The following is a 23,597-nucleotide window of genomic DNA, read 5'->3' as shown; positions in this document are numbered from 1 at the left end:
TAGCAATAGTGCAAAATATATGGCTAAAACCATCTAAAGATAAATTCTCTTGTCCAACATTTTTACCCAGTTTTTCCATTATCACTTGCCTTTGTTTATGTTTGTTTTTACTGATATTTTATGAAAGGGAGATAGAATAGTCTAGGAAACTCCACAGTTATTCAACACCGTATGGCTAGGATATTTGATATTTTGTTCATGTACCCATCATTTCAGCCACAGGTGGAGTCAACAACTCTTCCTTCCACAGTCTGACAATGTCAGTGTGCCTATCAGCTCAATCTGCGACTTGATATACAGGCTCAGTATAAACGTGGCTCACCTGCTTTTCTTATTCTCATATTCCAACCTCCCCTTCCATTTGCAAGTGCAAACTCATAATTTAACCAGAAAAATTGTTTCTGGTTGACTGCCTATTATGTGCTCTGCTGAAACACATTTCCCACATGGGATGTTATTACTCTTGGATTTTGCCATTGCCTTGAATGATGGATTTGAGTCGACACTCAAATCAAGTTCTTATTCAAGCAAAGAAGTGAATTCTAGGACATTTTAGAGTGGAGATGTGAGAGGGGATTGAGGACAGCAATGAAGATGAAAAAGAGGCATGGAAAGGTGCCAAAGAGTGAGGTGTTACCAACGAGGACATCTTTGAATACAGTCACTCCTTGGAGCAGCTCCTGTGGTAGGAATGTTGACTGAGCAATAAGACACAAGGCACGCGGACTGCCTGCATGCCTGGGCTCTGGCAGGTGTTGATTTAGATCAAATAATGTTCTAGAGCAGCATTTTCCAAGCTGTGTTCTCTGGAGACTGTATCCTTTATCTTTTTCATGGACATTCCAGTACATGTTCTTTTTTTAAAAATTTTATTTATTTATTTTTGGCTGCGTTGGGTCTTCATTGCTGTGCGTGGGCTTTCTGTAGTTGTGGAGAGCGGGGGCTGCTCTTTGTTGCCGTGTGTGGGCTTCTCATTGTGGTGGTTTCTCTTGTGGAGCACGGGCTTTAGGCACGTGGGCTTCAGTAGTTGTGGTGCACGGGCTCAGTAGTTGTGGCGCACGGGCTTAGTTGCTCCACATGTGGGATCTTCCCGGACCAGGGATAGAACCTGTGTCCCCTGCAATGGCAGGCGGATTCTTAACCACTGTGCCACCAGCGAAGTCCATATTCTTATATTTAATGATTTTATTTGTGGAATACTCATTATTATTTCATAGGACATTGTTTTCTAGAGAACACTACTTGGTCCAAAAGAAATGAGGAATAGCTCCCCCAAGTCTTTTTGCTTTTGCTATTTGTTATTGATATTGATTTGATATTGATGTTGCAAGAGACAGAAAAGAACATGCCTACAGAATTATCATGTCTGAGTCAATGAAACAGTCATGCGATTTTTAACAAGAATTATAAGCTCACTCTTGCATATTTTCATGCACAGTTGCTCATATTATCCTTGGATGGCTTGTTCTGTATCCCTTTGGGTTATTGCTTTCATTCACTTATTTTTTCAACAAATATTTAATGAGTGCCAACCCTTTGCCAGACATTGTGCCGGACATTCAGGACTTAAGAGCAAACAACACAGACATCCCTCTCTGTGGAGCAGTTCCATGAAAAAGTGCTGTGAGAAATGATATCCAAGATGCAAAGGGAGCACAGAGGTAGCAATGTCTAAATTGAGACATGAAGAATAGGTAGGAGTTAGGGAAGTAAAGTGGAGTTTTAGGTGAAGAAGGGATGAGAAAGTGACAGAATGGGGCTCTGCCAGTGACAGGGAAGACCCTGCTGAAGGACTGAAAAACAAGGGCATGTTGTCTAGATAAAGTGCAGGGGACAGACTGATGGGCCAGAAAAATAGCTATGGACTGAGTAAGAAGGAGCTTGTAAACCAAAATAAGGAATTTAAAATTTATCCCGAGAGAACTGAAGAGTTTCAGTGTAAAAAGATTTAAGAAGGGAAGATCATTCTGGCTACAATGGAGGGCAAAACCAACTTTGTGAGAGCTGCTACTATAGTGATCCAGTCAAGAGATACAAGTTACCTGGCCTTAGATTGTCGCCATGGAAATGCTATGAGGATAGTAAGTCTAATATATATTGAGCCAGTAGAATTAGCTGGTCATAGACAGTGATTGAGGATGATGAGATAGAGGGTTGAGTATCATGGGTAAGTTTTGTTTTTGCCAGCTGCGTGAGTGGTGATACCATTCTCTGAGATATAGGGCACGGGAGGGAGAACAAGGTCAGGGGACAGCGGGCAAGTTTAGTTCTGCACATGCTGAGTTGGAGGTGCCTGCTGTACATCCAAAATTATGTAGTTGCAACAAAAACTGAAGTTTGGAGATCTGGAAATATTGGTGGCAACTTAATTCATAGGACTTTAGGCGGTCACTGTGGAGACCATCTAATTTGGTGGAGTGGTAGGGGCAGAGCTTAATAGCGGACTGAAGAATGCATGGGAGGTGAAGAAGTGGGTGTGGTCAGTATGTAATTAGTTTCCTGGAAGCTCGTCTTTGAAGGCAAGGCAGGAAAGAGAGAAGGCAGTAGCTGAAGGGGTACCCAGCATTGAGGAAAATCTTTCATGAAAACGAAAGGTATGCAAATATTTTAAAATCCCTTTAGGGCATAGTCTGAAGAAAAGAAGTTGACATAACAGAACAAGATCCCCAGAAGCCTGGGGTGAAAGTAGGGCATTTGGGCAGAGGTTAGACTTAAGGGGGAAGAGCGACATCATTTTCTATTGTACTAGAAGGGAAGGAAGAAATCAAGGATGTAGATGCGGGCACATTTTCAGTCTTGGTTGGAGGGATTTGAGGGAATCTGTTCTGTGGATTTCTTTTCTTCTCTGAATGCAGGATCAGCTACTGAGAGTGAGAGAGGTGAAGATAAAAGGAGAGTGGAGGGCTTCCCTGGTGGCGCAGTGGTTGAGAGTCCGCCTGCCGATGCAGGGGACACGGGTTCGTGCCCCGATCCCGGAAGGTCCCACATGCCGCGGAGCGGCTGGGCCCGCGAGCCATGGCCGCGGAGCCTGTGTGTCCGGAGCCTGTGCTCCGCAACGGGAGGGGCCACGGCAGTGAGAGGCCCGCGTACAGCAAAAAAAAAAAAAAAAAAAAAAAAAAAAAAAAAAGGAGAGTGGAAAAAGTTTGACATCTTAGCTAAGGAAACACAGAAAGATTGTTGGTTGTTGGGAGTTGATAAATGCACAGGTGAATCTGAAGGCTCTGAATTTACGGCGGGACCAATCTGTATCATTATGCGAGTTTCTCCTGTGGTGCTGGGTGGACTAGACCAGGTAAAGATGCAGAGAAGGTGGAAAGATGGATTATTATAGCATTTGGCTTTTTCCAAATGGACAAATGGAAGAACAATGGGATAACAAGACTTATTGGCATTGGTGTAGATGAGAATTTGAACCGTGTAACCTAAGTTGGAGAGGAGAGGAAGTGGAGTTGTTTGGGACCTGATAGGAAAGAGGCTAAGAGAGCAAAGGGAATGGAAATCATTATAAGGTTCAAGAACAAGTATAGTGGGAGTTATTGGGTGTGAAGTTCTGGCAAAATAGGGAGAGGGCTCAGAATGAGATGTTTCAATGTATTATTCCAGAGTTGGAGCAGTTCCAGGGGTTGGCAAAATCAGTGTGTGAGGGGAGTGGGTGGTAGAATTAGAGGGCACAAAAAGTCACTAGAAACGAGGTCTGAGAAGGTACATACTAAGGTGTTGTTTGCGTTGCCCATGTTGATGTTTAAGTCACCTGTGATGGCAGCACTTAGGGTGAAGAAAATCACCATAAGCCAGAGGCCAAAGTCTTCATTGAATGAAGGAGAATGACTGGGAGACCAGGAGATGATTGCTGAGGAAGGGAAAAGTGCGGTAATAACCAAATAATATGAGCCTCAAAGAAGTAGGGCTTTGTAGAATACGGGTGGAGAATTAATCGTCTGACACCAGCAATGGAGAGGCAATGTGCATGCTCAACTTTCTCCCCATCCTTAAGGTATGTGAGGGCTGTTGGAGAATTAGCAGTTTCCACTTGAGAGAGTTGTCCAAGGGTGAGCTCAGAGTTTTAATTAACAGTGATGATGAAAGAAAATTCCCCAGAGAGATTCACAATAAAAGGAAGGTTGCCATCAGTATATGAATGCCACAAACATTCCATTAAGATAGACTAGACCAGCAGTGGTTCTCCAAGAGTGGGCCCTGGACCAAATGCATTATCATCAATGAGGAGGTTGTTAGAAATATAAGTTCTCAAGTCCTACCCCAGACCTACTGAATCAGAAACTCAGGGGGTGGGGCCCAGCAATGTGTTTTTTTCAGAAACTCCAGTTGATTCTTATGAATGATGGAGTTTGAGAATTCCTGGACTTATCTAGCTTCCTAATATCAAGGGGCAATGAAAAGCTAGGAAACATACATTGAGAGAAAGATTTTCAGTAGGTAAATATTTGATGTTTAAATGGATGACAGCACCATGCAGAGTGCGCAAAGGTGCAGAGAGTCCCAAACTAAATCATGGTTTTCAGTTGTCTTTGGCCTGAACCTCCCATCGCGATGTGTTTTCTGCTGTTTGATCCTCTTCTCCATAGGGGCAGCTCAAATTCTCTCTACTTTCTATAAACTTTTAATCCTCTCTGGCCACCTCTTAGGTGACGTTGCACCCTATTTCATATAAAACATATTCTTAATTTAGATTTGAAAGAGGTCGTAACACATTTTCCTTTAAGAATTACCTAGAATGCTAGGAACTAGCTGTGTGGGTTGCTTTATCCATTATGTAGATTAACAAAATTGGTACTCCAAGTGGGTTTTGTTGTTGTTGTAACTTTTGTCACTCATTTATTCATTTAAAAATATTTACTGGGAACCTGTGAATTGAGTTCATCCTTGGTTCATCATTTAGCAGAGGAGGTAGATAAACATACAGTTATCAACAACTGGATAAGTGGTTTAGCAGTGACATGTAAAAGCAATTACTGGAGCATAGAAGACAGAGAATCTAATCTTGGCAGGAAATGGTGTTTAGGAAGTTGACGCATGGGTTAGGTCTTGAAAGAGCAAGAATGCTTTTTTTTTTCTGACAGGAAAGTAGGATTTATGGGTGGGCGTGAGTAAGGAAGGGACATCGCCAAGGTTCTCGTGAGTGCAGGGCCCGCCATTGGTCCAGGGACCACGATTAGGGAGGTATTTGATCCCACAGCCATCCGGGATGAACTGCTTTTCTGCCACCGTGTTTTCAAATTCATCTGCATTAAACTTCGTAAATCCCCACTTCTTGGAGATGCCGATCTTCTGGTGGCCAGGGAACTTGAACTTGGCCCTGCTGAGGGCTCAATCACATGCTCCTTTATTCAAAGTTTGGTACGGATGAACTTTATGACTTGGCCTGTGTGGACCCTGGCCACTGTGCCCTGGGGCTTCCCAAAGGCACAATGCATACCTGTCTGGAGCCTAGACGGGGGACAGCATGACAGTCATGAAGGTCCACTGGAAAGGGCTCTCTCCAAGGTCCCTTAGGGCAACATGCACAGGCAACAGGCTGCATGCACTACTGAGGAGGCTGCTGTTCACAGCCACTGCACACCAGGCCCCCACGAGGAAAAGAGCACCTTCGGCTTAACTGGCTGCAAAAAAAGAGAGCAAGAATTCTTTAGATGAATGGTGGGGATGGGGATGGAGACTGTTTCAGGCCTAGGAAACAGCCAAAGGGATCCTCAAATAGTTTAACATGGGAAAACCTTTGGGTGAGGGTTGCTGACCAGCAAGCAATGATGCTATAAAGCTAGACAGAGTGGGATCACAAAGGCCTTTGTACTTTATAGCAAAATAAGTATCTGCATGATAATGGGGGACTGCGGAGGATTGTAAGCAGGGGAATGGCATGGTTAATTTCCCTGAAGAACTGTTTTCAGTGAAGTTGGTTTTGGCACATGCACTTGGCTTATAATGAGGAACATTATGAAAAGCTGCTGTTATGTTCATTGTAGGAGTGCCCTAAATGACAGTGCCCACTCTAAGAAATCTCAGATAAGACACTTCTTATCAATCAGCTTTGATTCTTTTTTTTGTTTTTTGTTTTGTTTTTGCGGTATGCGGGCCTCTCACTGTTGTGGCCTCCCCCGTTGCGGAGCACAGGCTCCGGATGCGCAGGCCCAGCGGCCATGGCTCACGGGCCCAGCCGCTCCGCGGCATATGGGATCCTCCCAGACCGGGGCACGAACCCGTATACCCTGCATTGGCAGGCGGACTCTCAACCACTGCGCCACCAGGGAGGCCCCAGCTTTGATTCTTTTGAGGAAGTAGTATGTTTCACTTTATGGATGATGTAAACATGTAAACTTATTTCTTTTTTTTTGTTATGGACACCGAGAAGCTGAGAGCCATACAATTTTAAGTCTTACATCTTTTCAATACAGCTTTCTTTGTGACCTTGAAATTTGTTTAAGTATGGTTTTCTTGGTTATTTTTAAATGTATTTAGTTTCTTTATAAGTGTTTGTTTAATGTGCCTCAAATGCTATATGAAATGAAATGGGAGGATAACTTCATAAATAAATAAGATACGGCCATATTTGCTTTCTCTGACTCATCATAGTAGTATCGGGTACAAGGTGGAGGCAAGGTGGTTATTAGAGGCAGGGAGGCCAGCTCAGAGGCTCTTCTAAAAGTCCGAGAGAGAGCCGGGGGGTGCCTAGGCCGAGGCAGTGGCAATGAATGAGGAGAAGGGAGGTGGATCTCCGAGATATTTAGGAGGTAGAATTGAAGGGATTTGGTAATTAGATGCTGTACGTATGAAGGAATGGGTGGGTGATGAGATGCAGGTGGTGTCCAGAATGATTCTGACTTTTCTATCATGTTTGCTTGAATGCAAGGTGGGGGATGGTATGTTCACTGTCATATGGAAGTTTGTAAGAGAACCGGGTGTAAACATGATGAGCTACCTGTGGACATACAGATAGATGTGCCTGTAACAGTTGGTCAGGAAGGTAGAAGAAAATCTGCAATGCAGATAGCAACTTGGTCTTTGTGGGAGTGAATGAGTTTTCCTGGAGAAAAAGTGTGATGGAGAAGAGCAAAAGCAAAAGAAGCATGTAAGTCAGAGTCCTGAGGATTATCATTTAATGGTCAGGTAGAGGAGAAAGAGCTGGCAAAGGAAAATGAGAAAGAAAAGTAGAAGATACACTGTTGGTGGGAATGTAAATTGGTGCAACCACCATGGAAAACAATAGGGACGTTCTTCAAAAAACTAAAAATATAGTTGCCATATGATCCAGCAATCCCACTCCTGGGCATATATCCAGACAAAACTATAATTCGAAAGGATACATGCATCTTTATATTCATAGCAGCACTATTCACAATAGCCAAGACATGAAAACAACCTAAAAGTCTATCCACAGATGAATGGATAAAGAAGATGTGGTACATATATACAATAGAACACCACTCAGCCATAAAAAATAATGAAATGATGCCATTTGCAGCAACATGGATGGACCTAGAGATGATCATACTAAGTGAAGTAAGTCAGAAAAAGACAAATACCATATGATATCATTTATATGTAGAATCTAAAATATGACACAAATGAACATATATCTATGAAACAGAAACAGACACAGACATAGAGAACAGACTTGTGATTGCCAAGAGGGAGGTGGGTGGGGAGGGGAAGGACTGGGAGTTTGGGATGAGCAGATGCAAACTATTATATATAGAATAGATAAACAACAAGGTCTTACTGTATAGCACAGGATATTCAATATCCTGGGATAAACCGTAATGGAAAAGACTATGAAAAAGAATATATATGTGTAAAACTGAATCACTTTGCTGTACAGCAGAAGTTAACACGACGTTGTAAATCAACTACACTTCAATAAAAGTAAAAAAAAAAAAGAAAAGTAGGACAAAACAAGAGTGAAGGGACATGGGAGCTAAAGGAGAGTGTTTAAGAGGGTCGCATGCATCTAATGTTATTGGTAAAGGCAAAAACGATGAGGGCTGAAAAGTGTGCTCTTTTAGTTAGGACCTAAAAATAATTGATGACCTCAGTGGGGCATTTTGTCATTCATTATTCAATACATTGACATGATTACTATGTACTACATTCTAATCACATGATGATAACTGATTTGATGTGGTGCAGATAAGAGTCAACTGAGCATAAGGAACTTTAATTCATCAAGACAGGGAATTCTGGAAGAAAAGTGAATTTGGAGGAGAAGCTCAGTATAGTTCTTACTATCTAATAAACAGAAAGTATTAGTCTTTTTTAGAAAATCACTATAGCTAGGCACTATGTTGAATGGCAGTGTTGCAATATTGTGGGAAAGTAGAATAAAATTCTTTACGGACTGTGTTTAAATCAGAGAAAATAGACCAAGGTGTTCATGAACATCAATAAAGCTTTATAACAATACAATTCATTACCATTGTTTGGATTAATATTGTAATAATTACACAATTTTTACATTATGAAAATAAGTCATAAATAGTGTAAAAATAATTCTGAAGATCAACTTCTCACAAACTAGGAACCCTGAAAACAAGTTAAAAAAGCAAATAAAAACAAATTAGAAACTGAACACAAGGCAATTATCTCCAGGCTGCAAATCAAAAACCACATGCGTCTTTTGATTCAGTAATCTCAGCTGGAGAAATTACAATGAAATGAAATAAGAAATCAAACAGGGACAATTCAATCTTTCAATTATTTACACTATTGAGAAAAACAGGTTTGTGCCATATTTACAGTGATAAGACACAACACATTCTTAGAATAATCAATTACATGAGACTGGCCCACAAAACATTAAGAAAAATATGCAGTGTAATGCTTGCCAAAATATTTTTTTTTTGCATTTTTCTCTTACTTTGTATTCATGTGATTTTTTGGCAATATAAAAATAGCTGCACATAGAGATGAACTTTAAAATGTAAAAAATACAAATAAAAATATAATATTTTCTAAAGGAAAATCAGATACATACATCTTTTAAAAATGTTATTAAATTGAATGAAACATTTACAACAGTATAAAGAATATTCACATAAATGTCAATATATGTAAGACATTCTTTTGTGAATCCAATTTATTAATATTTCTGAGATATGTGAGAATATCCACTGCATTTTGAGAAATGTTGGTACTTTGTTATCAATAAATCAAACGTAATAGGTCAGGTTGAAAAAGTCTTATTCCCAGAAGGACAGTTCTGTCAATAAGCAGCATAGGGAAACTTATGCATTTAAATACATTTAAAAAATCAGAAATGCCATTAAAATGTTTCAGTATTGAATTAGCAAAAACAAAATCCACTAAAAATTTAAGTTGGAAGGGTATCTCTGCTATGGTATATAGTAAATCCAGCTGATATGAAGCTATTTCAACAAAAATGGGAAAAAGTAGGGACTGAAGGTCTTTATATTCTAAAATAACTTAGCAGAATCATATTGGTCAAGTGTGTTAATTCCACTAGGAATGAATTATTTTAACAGCCAGAATCACATGTGACTGTTCTAGATCATTAGTTTTGAGAATATAAGATTACGTTGTTATGGACTTGACTTTCTAGAGATAGCAAGGTTTTTGTTTTTTTGTTTTGGCAGAAATTAGAAAAGTTCATTTCTGGTAATGTTAATTATTAATAAAACTTGATTATCAAGAAATAGAGAAAAACAAGATTTCAAATATCAATATCTGCATGTTCCTAAGATCATTTATTAGAAGATATGAAAACATCACCCACCTTAACAAGCATAGCTTATTTCTGGGCAAGATTATATATAGTGGTCAAAAAAAAAAAAGATGAAAAGTGGTGTTAACTTTTTATGCTATAATAGTAACATTAAAAATAAAACTTTGGAAAATTAAGCATGTTTTCTAAGTGATAACAATATAATACCAGTTAATTTTTCCACAGATACTGACATGCTGATTTGACCACTTCTAAACTAGTAGAGAGGTGTATATATATATAGTAGACAAAGGACATATAGAATGAACTACTGGATGCATAAGAGTTCTTACTATTCCATCAGAACATCATGCATAGGATTCAAGAACAGACTTTTTTTTTGGTAGAAATTCAAGATATTCTCATGTTTCCTATGAAATCAAATAAGAAAGAAAAACCTTTCAAGACTGCTTTTCATAATGAAAATGAAAACTAGAAGAAAAATTTTGGCATATTTATGGGTCAGCTACTCTATGAATGTGTGCAGACTTGTCTAATGTTGGTTTCGTCATGCTTAATCAAATTCTATAAGCTAAAAGATGAGAGTAAAAGTTGATAAAGGCATATGGTATATGAAATGAACATGAAATAAGAGGATCCACAATCCAAGTACACACATATCATCTATAGGTACACTGTTTTGTTTTCTTTTACATTAAGAAAAACTGGTCATTGAACCATAATTATAGTAAATCCATAAACTTGAAAAATAAAATCATGCACTAACAGTTTAGGAATGCTATTAAACAGAGAAATGAAATTATCCATAGTAGAGTTGCATTGTCCATAAAGAAAAAGAAAAGAAATACATTAGCACCAACATAAACGGAAAACAATTTTAAAGCTAAAACACATACCAGTTTGGCATCCTTAAAAGATGCTTATCAGAAATAGAACCTGATCTTGACTTATTTCCAATGTCTTTCATGTATTTTTTCTTAATCTTCTATCCAATAATAGAAATTAAAAGAAAGCAAACAAAGAAAAATATGTAGCTGCCAACACATATATCGGCAGACACATTCATTAGTTCATTAGGCAATTATTTGAGGATTCTCTATATTGATGAAAAAATGGATGATTTAAAATATTTTAGTAACAAAAGTTAAAGATTATGCATGTTGGTTAAGACCTAGCAGTTCCATGGAACAAAGAAGAGGACCATGGTCCTTTTGTTTTCCCCAAGGAAATGTATTGAAAGTTTACAGCTTCCTTTAATCATGGAATAAAAGGCAATATTGTCAAATCAGTTATAGAGTAAAACCTCAATATACACATAGGACAGAACAGTATTCTTAAAGGGCTGTGTTTAAAAAATACATATATTTTTTGTACGTGAAATATTTCTCTTTTGATGTTAAGGTATTCTCTTTTGAAGCTGTGCAACTTTTAAATAGTGATCCATCTCAATTCCTCTTTCTACTAGAGGAGTAGAAAGAAAGATAGATAGGAAGAAATATAGCCACCAGATTTTTCTCAAGACACTACTGTTTGTTTTCCTGAAGAGATTGTGGTTTTACTCGCTTTAGTTCATTTTTCCAAAGCATTTAAGACAAATTGTTTCAGACACTGAATAAAATACCTTATCCTAACCAGATCATACAAGAGATGGGTAGAAAAGGCCCTCTGTTGTTTTAAAAATGCTAAACTGGTTTCAGAGTGTGGAATGTTACTAGAGATGTTACCAATTTGATCGATAGATTAGTTCAAACATCTTTCCATTCTTGAAAACGTAATGGAAACAAAAAGAAGGCATTTTGTATAACTGAGCATTTGTTTATATATTATGAAAGAGATCATAAGGATCTTAGGATCCTTGTCTTATAAGCATATTTTAACTGTTGTCACCATAAGCCAATGATGAGATGATTTCCCCTCCGCTGGTGAAAACCTATACATGAAACCAGAAATTTTCCCACAAAATGGCATGAAATGAGAAATTATATTGTCCAATGGGCTGAAAGAGTGACTACTCCTCATTGATGATGTTTCTCCTAATGTAACCCTTCCACTTAGAACAAGTCATTTCAAAACATGCTATCAACTCTTTACTGTGCAAAGAAATGCTCAGTCTAATACAGTTAGGTAACTTTTGAGCAAGTAGTTGAAAAATACTCTTTATGGCAACTATATTTCACAGCTTTCTGAGATCTCAGATTTGGTCTGTGCATAAGACAAACATTGAGAAATGTAAAAAAGATAAAGAAATCTAAATATAGACACAACTTAGAACTAAATAGAACTACAAGAAATAGAAATGAGTTGATACAATCAACTGTGACCAAATCTTGACTTTATCTTAACTGATAATCACTATATATGTTATATTCATCATACAAAAACAAGTCAAAAAGTACTGAAAAATTGTTTAACTTTGATGCTTTACAATGACTGAACTGAAAATGGAGCTTCTGTTATATTCTCTTCAATTATTCAGAACAGGAGAGAAGTTAGCAAATGGTACCAACTTATTAGGATTCGAAGACTTTCCTTTAAAAAACTGTTCAAAATAAATGTGACAAAAGCTGGAAAACAAATCTTTCCTGAATATTCCTGGGACTAAAAGAAAAAAGAAAAAATATTAAAAAGAATGGAAAATATCTTTCTTTTTCTAGAAGTTTGTAGAAAATGTTTAACATGGGTTGGATCTTGGAAGGAAGGGAAGCTCCCATCAGCTTCAGTAGAGATTGTAGGACGAGCTCTCCTACATCCTCAGGAAAGGTTATTTCAGCCAACCCCTTCTTGGGACGTGTTGTATCTTCAGCAACCTGAGCTTTGGTGAGATGTACACACCATTTGTCCTCAGGAACAGGGGCTGCCATTCCAAGAATCTCCTGCCCAAAACAAGTGCAGTATGCTTCTGTCATTTTCCAAAAGCATCCATGTTAACACTTGCTGGAATTCAGTTTATTAAAAAAAAAAAAGTCCTCTATTCTGGGTGCCTGCCTTTGTAAACCTCTTTCTTACTTGGTCACATGAGAGACAGCGCAGGAGGCTGAACCAATCCTTTCTCTTCGTCTTCACTGCCAAGGGCAGCCCAAGGAAAACTAGTGTCAGCAACCAGCTCAGTCCCTGGACATTTCAACCAAAGAGGTCACGTGAGCCCACAATAGTGGAAGCTGAAGATCTGCAGTTGGGACCGCAACTCCTTTCAAAATACAAGACCATTTGTGTGTGTATGCTCTCCGCCACCTTATCACTTTTTGGCAATGAGCCATGGTGTAACCCCCTTGAGATGACAAAAGAAATAAAAGTTCAGATGTGATCAAAGGACTCATAATGCAGCATGCTAGCATCTGAGTTTGCACAGCAAGCAGGCTTGGCACACACCATCATGCTTTTTTAGTCAGTTTCAATGAGTGGTGTGGACATGAATAGCAAAGGTGAGTAGGGATGTGACGATAAACTCTAAAATCAGTCAGTATAGTACATTTTCATAGCTTCGAGTTCATATTTGGTCACAATTTCATGTAAACTATCTCATGGCACTTTTTGTCCATGCAATTAACAAGCCCCAGAGTAAGAAAATAGCAAGAACAATCAATCTCTATCACTATGTCCATATAAATACATATCTTCACATAAGATAAAGAGATACTGATCTATATTTTTTGCAGGCTTCTCACTGGTTTCACATATTGCTCAATTTCAGATGTAAGGGAAGAAAAAATGGATATGTGTACTACTGCAAACAGGAAGAAGCAGCTATATGTAAACATATCTCAGACTTGTAAAATCTGCAATCCAATTTTCAACTATAAATATAAAAAGTGGACCATTATATACACAACTTCATGCTCGGAAGGTTAGATTCATCACTGCAGAAAAACAAACAACAAAAAAGACAAATGTATAGAATTAGTAGTTTAGGATAAAAATTCCAAATTAACATTTATTTTAAGAAAACTGGTAGAACCCTGAATAGAGGGTTTTTTAAAAAAAATCAATGAGCCAATTGATATGTCCTATACATTACTTTTCTAAAATTCATCAAAATTTTTATCCTAGGTTCAACCCACATTTTGTTTTGCCACTGAGAAATCTGTGGGAAGTGTTTGTCTCAGTAACTATTCTGGGAAAGCAGAAAATTGAGATTTTATCACAGATGTGCCATAATTAAAAACATGTCCTATATATGGCTTATGTAATCTTCTCCAAGCATTAAAACACAACTGTGGAAAATGTTGAGGATTCTGACCTCAGTGGCATTGTTTACTTCATCAATGCCCAACTATAACACTCTACTCTCTTTGGGTTCTGGTTTCCCCTTTCCTTTATCTGGTCCTGCCCTGCTGTGAGGGGCATGCAGGGCAGACCTCTCTGCTGTCAGGTCTTCAAGCTGTGTTATAGGTTCTATTGTGATCTAAGGATCTGGAAATGTCAGGTTCCTTGTTCTGAGCAGCCATAATTACTAAGGTTTTCCTAGAACTGAAGTTAAGTCTGAGAGAACAGAGGAACAATGGTCTCTGAGGTATAACTTATAGAGCAGATGTTGGCGACAATCTTCACTTTTACTCAAAGAAAAATCAGCGAGAAAAGTAGAATGTCCAGAGAAGGAGAATGATAAAGATCTCTTCATCTCCCCACCACAATGGTGACTCGTCCTCAGAGTCATCTTTCAGTTCAATAATTAAAAATATTTGCTTTTCTCTTTCCAGTAAAAATAGATGCTATATTAAGTGTGCTTAAGAGGCTGGGTACTTTCTGATCTTTAGAAATGAAGTTCACTCAATGTTACACATGTTATGCCAAGGCCAGAGAATGTGTCTACAGGAAATATTCCTTTCTCCAAGCTCCCACTTATCTCAAATTTCAAACAGATGCGTTTTTTTGAGAAACCAATGTTCTGTAAATAATCTCCAGAATTTTAAAGATTTTTCCCCCCAGACTTTAAAACTTAATTTAAAAAACCTGTCACCTTAGTTTAGGAAGATTCTGTTGCAAACCTGTCAGCCCTATCTGGAAAAATGAAATTTCATGAAACATTAAAAAATATGAAGGCCATATGTATTTTTCCTAATAAATAGTTTTTAATCTCTGGATAAGGACAGATGATAAATTTAATAGCTTGTAAGTATTTTCTTAACCATAAATTCTGCCATTTACTCACTGTACAAATTACAATGTGAATTAGTATATCATTATTCTTCAAAATTTAGAAAACTGAGCTATATCTAGAAAGAAAAGTAATTTAAACAAAGATCAAATAGTTTACATGGAAAAACTATTATTGAGAGTAGTATGACTAACAGGACTTGTTCACAGTGATTTCTACTGTGGCTACAATCTGAATTTTCAGTCAAACATTTACCACTGTGCTCTAGAGACTACTAAACATAATGTTAAAAAAAGTGGTCCACTAAAACAGGACTGAGTAATCTACTGGCTTTCTTTTACAAATATCATTTAAAAATTAATTTGATTTGACCAACAGTGTATTTGAGATAGCTAAGTTGACCACATAAGAGATTATATTCAATAGAACATTTCATTTTTCTAATTGTTTCTTTCTTCTTTTTGGGGGGAAGGGGGTGTTGGGGGAGAATAATCACTATTGTTTGCATTTGATTGTGTTGGGGAGTGTGGTAAGCAATACTGAAGCTTTATCATTGAGTTATGATTCTTTTTTTTACCATTTAAAAAATTTTATTGAAGTATAGTTGATTTACAACGTTGTGCATTAGTCTTTATATAAAAAGAGGCTGGATTTAAGACAGCCTTAATCTTATGTAGAGCATAGTGTATATTCTGCGGAAAAATAAGTACTTCAAAGGGAAATTTCTGATTTTCTGAGCTACTCATATTAGCTCGTATTGCTAGGTTTGGCCATTTTATGAACCAAAAAGATGATGAATGCTTTGCTTGCTGCCCTTATTTTTATGCCTTCACAAAAAAAGGAAGTGATTTAGAAGCGGCCAAAAATGACGTGAACCCAAGTGCTGAGTAGTGTCAGAGGGTGGATAAAGCAAGCCTTTCACATCTCTCTCCATGTAAAGTGTGCCAATGACTGGATTAAAAAATCATTATAGTATTAGATTACAGGGCAAAGGTTAAAGAGCAAATGGTAATTCCGGCTCAAGAAGGTATTAAAAATTCTGAGAACAGGGGTTATGATGGTAAAAGGATAGTTTTCTCAGGTGAAGAAGAATATGATGATAGCCTCATCTTCCCAAGAACCACTTGACCTCAGCTGTGATGGAGCTAATGATCTGACAGGCTGAAAGTGGAGTATGGGAAGCTACTAAATAAATGACGCTACTGGGAGAGAAGGATTTTCTTTCCCTCACCAAGTGGGGTGAAAGTAGTTAAGCAAGAGAGTGAGTTTCACAGGATCTCCTCACAAACGGAGTTGATGAGATGAGAGGAAAATAAGTCTCTCCTCATCTTTTTGCAATCCTACATAGTTTTGCTGTAGTTTGCCAATGAAGCAAAGCCTATCAAAAATGAACAAAGAAGCCACAGGTGTTAGTGAAAAAAATTTCAAAATGATGAAAGAGTATGTATATTTCCCTCTGGATCATTTTCACATCAGTAGAATTCCTTTAACCTTAGGTAGCACATGCACAGTCCTTTATAATTAGGTGCGCACCGTTACTGGGTAAAGGTTGGGTATTCTCTGAAAGGCACAGCACATACAGATCTCTTCCCTCCTTAAAGTTCTGCCATTGCTTTCCATTGTCAACTTCTAGTTCTGTTACATACTAGCTCTTTGTCCTTGGAAGTTACTTAACTTCTCTGAATTTTACTTTCCTCACTGGCATCATTCACGATAATAATACACTATAGGGTTATTATGAAGATTAAATAAAGTGATGTCGCCTATATGAAAGGGCTTATCACACAGCCTTTGTACAAAAAGGTTCTCTATGAAGAATAATTTCCCTTCTCTGCTGAATACATACACAGTGGCTATGGGTGGCCACATATAGAGGCTAGAGCAAACTGATATCATCAAGGACACCAACGTAAATATAACCAGATTCTCCTAAATAAATCAAGACATCATCAAAGAAAATTATGCTTACATTTTCTGCCTTCTCAGCTTTGTGACTAATATTGACAGGGTTCTACCATTTATTTGCATATTTGCCTAAGTAACTGAGTATAAACAGAAAAAGAATCACAATTAAGAATAATTTTAAACAGTAGGAGGAAAAGGAGTTTGAGACAAGCAAACCATTATCAAGATGCACTGCCCCTTTCCATTCTGAAGAAAAGATTAAATAGGGAAGGTTCCAAATTACAGTGTTTGCCAGGAATTATTTTTACTCATCAGTTTAGGAAGAAATCAGCAGCAAACACCATTAAAAGATATTCTAGAGATGGGATCTTTTGCTTTTTAATACCCAAACACCTTTCAGCAATGTCAAATTCAAAAAGTCTGTTCTAAATGGAAAAGCCTAGGCCAGGTAAAGAGAAAGGGACAGTGCTTCTTTTAGAAATAATTCTGTAAAGCCTACCTTTTGCCAACAACCAGGCATGGGTAATCCATCTGGCCCCTATTTTAGAAAGAAGAATAAGAATTCCTCAGGTTCCACGAAAGTGATCATACTTCATAATTAATATGCACAGAGGCTTAAAAATGACTATCTACCTGTTAGGTGGCTTTATCATAGGTATCTTTTACTAATAATCAACTCTCAAGATATTACCCAACATCAGTTAAAAGGAAGAAAATTCGAGTGTTTTCCAAAGTGAGTACACATTTTTCAAATAAATAAAATATAGAAAGATTTATACTTAACTTTGGATAATAATTTGTAAAACCTAGTGGTCTACTTAGTTATATCTTTAGATAATAAATCTGTACTATTTCTCTTAATTTCATTAAAACACATTTTATAATTATCTTTATTCAATAAATGGAAATAACTTCTCTTCCTGGTCACTATGTTCTATGGTTGAATGCATGATAATGATGAGTAATCAGTGATGAACCATTTCTATCTGAAGTTTATAGCTCTTCCTATGGAGCATCTTTCAAAGTAAAACATTAAATTGATTGAATTAAAAGAGAAGCAGCCAGTCTATATCTTTATAGTAAAATGTTATCCATAGTCTTTCTCAATTTTTAAATTAAAATTCTTCAGAAGCCAATTAACAAATTCTGAATAAACAAGGGATTCTTAAATGTCGCAAAATTTATTTTCACTTAAAGAAGGATAAGCACTCTTCAGATACAAATGATATAAATAAGGCAGGAAGAGTTGAAATATTATGAAGCATGCTTGTGTTTTCCCCCAACAAAATGATTGTAAAATATTATTTATTGTCAATACCAGGCAAACAAAATAAAAGACTGGGCATATCATATTGACATTTTCTAATTGCAGTTATTGACTGAATAAAATTTTCTTCTATAATACAATCTCTTAAAAGACTTGAGAAACAAATTTATCTTTAAAGAATCATGCTTAGTATTTAAGAATAATATAAGAACATGCAGACCAAGTATAACCATCAACACAGTCATAAAAAGTTTTCCTTTACACCTCAGAAAATTTGCATACACTTTCTTTTTAAATGTAAAAAAAAAACACCTTGAAATAACTTTATAAGATATTTGGGAAAAAAATCGGTAATGCCAGATTGGTACAAGGAGAAGGGTCACCCGGTAAAATTTTAGATTTTAGTATAAGGATTTTGACATGCCAATGGAGGTAGGGGAGATCTGTCTACTTTAGGAAAGTGAGTTTCAAAAGGAGGGACCATTAAACTGAAAAGGTTATGTGACACAGAAGAGGGCTTGGGCTGCAGACTATTATCTTTAGAAGCTCAGAGAAGTTTGGTTTTCTCCCCTACGGTCTCTTAACAGCATTCCTTTGAATTGGTTAAGTCTTGACCACAGAAGCTCAACTATGTAGGTTTGGTCTTATTTACACCTGACAGAAATTTAGTGAAAGAGGCAAAAATGCCTTTATTTCTTTTAAGGAAAAAAAAAAAGATAACTTTAGGGGTAAAACCCAAAGTTATAGCCTAGTTGTACCTTTACATAGAAGATTTTTATGCACTTCTAATGCCATCTTGAAATGGTTATTAGATAAATTGACATTCCCCAGAACACAGATGTGGCAGCCGTGTCAGTTGTGAGAACAATGTCAGGAGGTTAATTTGCAGTCACTGATTGAAATGCGTGCATGCTCTTCTTTTCACTCTGCAGAGTCACTGAAGGAGCTATTCATGCACATGCATGTAGTGTGTTTATCATGTAAAGCTTGCTCCAGAAGTACCACTTTACACTGAGAGAGATGAATATGTAATAAACAAAGGAATTGCATGCAGGGTGGTAGGAAAGAGAAATACTGTACCAATTGGCAAGGGGCATCCAGCCCATCCAGGCCAGGCTGGCCTGGCTCCCCTTTTTCCCCCTTAACGCCACGGAATCCCTGTTTGTAAAGATTAACTCATAATGTTACTAAACAGAAGAAATCACTTAAGCACAATTTCTGCTAATGAAATAACCACAATAACAAAAGGCTGGGAGAGGAGCAACTCTGAAGGGAAAGGTACCATCCAATGACGCTGGACAAAACAAAACAGAGCTTGATGTGGTCCTACAACCAGGGCTTGTCTGGGAACGGGGACCTGCTCTCCGGAGCAGGACTGAGGAGCACGGGTTCCTCCCCCGATCCCGCATTCATGCCCCGGATGCACATCAATACTTGAGTGTTGAGAAACCAGGCATAGCTGGTGGCCAGAGACAAGGAGTGGAACACACTGACAACCTGATATCGATGTTTCTGGGACCTTAAAGTCTACGTTAAAAGACGCCAATCAGAACCCCCGCTGGTGCGGTCCCTCCAGTTTGCTCCTCTCCCAGCTTCGCCTCCGCATGTGACATCTGGAGAGGGTTGCATGAGTCAGACATACCAACGGGCAGGGTGCATCTAATCCAGGAGCACCCTGTTCTCCTTTCTCCCCTTTAGGCCCCTTTTTGCCTTTCTTTCCCTTTTCCCCCTGTGGATACAAGGGTTTAAATAAGACAGGTTTTATTTTTTTGGGGGGGTGGGGAGCAACGGTGATTCAAAAGATGGTTTAGCCAATAAAAGTCTGGAAGGGCATTTACCACTGTTTTCTGGTCTAGGTAAGGCATGATATTATGAAAAATAACAGACTTCCAGAGTGGCAATGGATTCTGGGCAGTGATGTACAGGATTTTATTAAAAAGATTCAACAAGATGAAAGAACTTGAAGGCTGACACATCAGAAAGGAGGATCAGTGCTGACTTAGACCCCAGTGCCGTGGTCCTTGTGAATGAGGTGTTCCTGCCACTGCTTTGGTGAAGATGACAGATACCAACTGTATTGAATCCAGCCAGTGGCAGTGAAGTTCAGAGGAATAATGGAGACTTCACCCAATTTTCAGTACCTGCCAGCTTGCTTTTTTTCTAATCCTATAACAGATGAAAGCTACATTGAGCCAGAGGAAAAGGAAAAAATCTTGGCAGCTTTTATCTTTTTGAAATGAATCCAACTTTCTGACATTAGTTTTTGTAGTTAGTTCTCATTTAAACATATTCAGTGTGTTAAAAATATACTCTTTCTTTTAACATTCTTTTTAAGGAAACTAAAAGCAAATACTTTCCTTAGTAAGTCAGATAAACAAATTTTAAAAGTGCTAAGATTTCTCAGCAATGCCACTTGGAGAAACAGACTTGTTTATAAACTCAAAGATGTCCTTTAATTCACTGTTGTTGGTCTCATGCCAGGTGTTCACAATGGTAAATGGGTTTCCAGCTTGCTCACAAGGTAACAAAAGCCAAAAAAAAAAAAAAAAAATTCTGTTCAAGAGAGGAAAAGCAGTTTGGATTCAGTTGAGCTAATGCTAAAAATGAGGTAGGCAGGATAATTACATAGTGGGAATGTAGCCATGGAAATTAGTATTTAGGAATCAAGGTAAAGGTTGTGGAAATCTGCATGGATCATAGGGTTGGAGGAATTAAGGAAAGGAGGCAAAAGGGGGAGAAGTAAGGAATGCACCTCAGCTGTTTCACATTAACATAAATATCTCTGCACATTTATAGACAAGAAGCTGGTGCAGTACAGAATACAAAATACTATGCAATACATATTTAAATTAGCGTATTCATTCTGCAATCAGGATGGCAGATACAATAAGTCTGAATAAGTTCAGAAGCGAAACAACATGAATATTCAAAGACATATACATAAAAGATATCGATGAGATATGCACTCAAATTAATGCATTCTTTCTGTGTGAGTGAAAGCTCCACATTTATCTCCTGTGTGCCAAAAACATTGCATCAGAAGGCTCAGAATCAAAGCCATTTGGGTTTCTCTACTATCAGGGAAAGAGAGAACTTCTGTGTGGTTTAGTTGATCATGATCAAAAACAAAGACCTGAGATGCCAGGGTGAAATGAAATGAGAGCAGGTGTGACAGGAAGTAAGGTGGGAGGAGTTTTCGGGAGTAAATTGCTCACTCACGCAGGATGAATCAACATTCTTCCTCAGCAAGTAACATCGTTGCTGTGACGTAAAATTGATTTAAACTTCACTGGGAGGGAGTGGACTGTTCTTCACATAGGTGTGACTGACACCAGATGTGTTGGGTATTATTAATTTTGGACTCAATTCATTTTTTGATTGGTTAATCAACTCAGAATAATCACTCAACGGAAAGTGTTGTCATATGAATGTTGACTTTAACAGGCTCTGGGAATCGTTTTTCAGGAATATTCTAGTGAACCTCAAGCTTTATGGAAAACAGACACTATTTTACAGAGGATAATGTGTCAGTGTTATTATTAATCAGCATAGTTTTGTAACTCTCTGTCTTTGTGGGTATGAACCCATAAGGGCTCTTGTTAATTTTTGTCTCCCATGTCAAAGACTGATATACAAAAAGTATTCACATTTGTATCTAATTTCCCTAAATATAAAATGTCTAATTATGGAATCTGAAATATGGAAATATTTTTGTATGGATGATTAACATTATTCTGAGGATTAAATTTGTAGCTTTAGGTTTTCATAAGTTATAATACCAGTAATTTCTTCTTTGTTTAAAAGATCATTAGAATGAATATCTTCATAATGGTGACACACTTTTGAATGAATAAGGTTTTTGACTCATACAACCCATTCAGTAAATATAAAATAAATGCCTCTAACCTTGAAAGCACACAGAGACACCTTGGGCTAAAAGACTGCATGTACAATTTATCTCAAAACTTGTATATTTTACAGTTAGAATTTACAATTCAGAATGAAAGAACTTTTTTTAAGGCCTCAGTTTCCTTGTCTATGAAATGGGGACAATAATAGCACCAAACTTAGGGTGTTGTTATGAGGATTAAAAGACTTCTCTTATGTAAGGCTCTTGGAAAAACATAATAAGTGTTCAATAAATGTGACGATATTGACAGTGATGATGGTGGTGCTTTCATATAACCACTCACATGAGCTTTCTTAGCAATGGGAAGCTAAGTAATGTTTAATGCCCAAAGAATACACAGCAGGCTTAATATCCTTTTTTTTTGGCAACTCTCATTTGGCCTTGCTTTTCAACAGCTATGAACTTGACTGTCAAAGAGAATTTATAGGGTTTTGAAAATAGTGTGGTAAGTAGAGTAGGACATAAATTAATCTGAGAAATAGAATTGGTTTAAATCTGAATTATGAAGGTACCATTTCAGCCACTTTAAGATTTTCATTATTCTATTGAGATGCTGAGGTTTTAAACATTTTTTCCCCTTTTCAGCTGTGTCCAATATAAAAAAACTATTCTTTAAAGAAGAAAAAAGTGGTTTAAAAAAATCCATAATCCACATTTTGCTTCCAGACATAAAACCATTTTGCTTGATACTGGCTCCTTATTCCCTGGAGCTGACGGTCTTGAGATAGGACCTAAACATCAATCTCATAAAATACACCAATATCTTCACTTAAAAATATCTACAGCGTCTGAAGGCAACAAGTCCTGGTCCCTGCGTAATGGACTCACTGGGTTTATCGGGCATATTGCTTGCCTTCCACTTTCCAATCAAAAAAAAAAAATCAAGATACAGGACATATCTTCTGTCTCTACTGGGAATGTTGTGAAGATGAATGAGATGCTGAATTTACAGGGTTAGCTGAGCTCTGCCAGAAGACTGTTGTAGATTTGTGCTATTTAATTTTACTTAATGTCATAAATGCCTCCCCCACCCCCATTTTCAAAAACCCCTGAAAACTTCATCTTTCAATTAATTGGTGTCAGGTAGTCCAAAGATTGTAGCCCAGATATCTGGGGATTATAATTCTTTTCTTCTGTGCTAACAGTGTCCTTATTTCTTGCAGTGTAGCTTTCTTTATTCCTCTGTGAAGATCTGGTTCCTCAGATCAGACATCAGAGTGTTTTTGGAGCACAGGATGGAGAAAGATTAGATGTATGAAAGAATCGCACAGGTTGAACAGCAAAGCAGACAGAAGCAGAAAAATCAAACAGGCACATGCTAGGCTGGAGAGGTCACCTTTTCCCCCTTTTCTCCTAGATCACCCTTCTCGCCTCGTGGACCAGGGAAACCCTATAGGATAAAAAGCAAACCAAAAAGATCTATTGGTATAACGGTGGCAACACCATATTGAAAAAAAACCTTAAGAATTCATGTTTCTGAACGCAAATATAAAGAAACGTGGCATGCCCTCAAATCTCAAAACTTAGATGGGTAAAGTGGCACTTAGAAATAACAGTTTCCTAACATCCCAAGTATCTGTAAACAAAAGGTTTCTTGCTTTGTCTCCAAAGAAATGTATAGTGGAGAGAATATCAGGATCCTAGTTTGAATCCTGGCAAGTTCTCTGATCTGTAGGACCGTGGGCAACTTACCTCACCATTTTAGTCCTTTGACCATAAAACG

General features: G+C 37.6%; 1 protein-coding gene across 3 annotated transcripts in view; it reads right to left on the bottom strand.

Moving 5' to 3' along the window:
• Positions 1 to 12,246: 12,246 nt before the first annotated feature.
• Positions 12,247 to 23,597, bottom strand: part of COL25A1 (collagen type XXV alpha 1 chain) — a gene marked incomplete at its 3' end in the record, with an annotated part of 474,748 nt that continues 463,397 nt past the window's right edge. For 2 of the 3 annotated variants that reach the window (XM_082635416.1, XM_082635415.1), the window contains one exon: positions 23,193 to 23,264. In XM_082635416.1, the coding sequence (XP_082491542.1) occupies positions 23,193 to 23,264 (72 nt within the window). Of the gene's footprint in view, positions 12,966 to 17,196; positions 17,236 to 19,044; positions 19,123 to 23,192; positions 23,265 to 23,597 lie in introns of those variants that run through there. The other variant, XM_082635417.1, reaches the window with a different exon arrangement.

Source organism: Mesoplodon mirus (assembly GCF_964341445.2).
Source record: "Mesoplodon mirus genome assembly, chromosome: 2".
Classification (NCBI taxonomy): Eukaryota; Metazoa; Chordata; class Mammalia; order Artiodactyla; family Ziphiidae; genus Mesoplodon; species Mesoplodon mirus.
The sequence above is the reverse complement of the archived record's forward strand: the minus strand, read 5'-3'. Positions and strand labels throughout refer to the sequence as shown.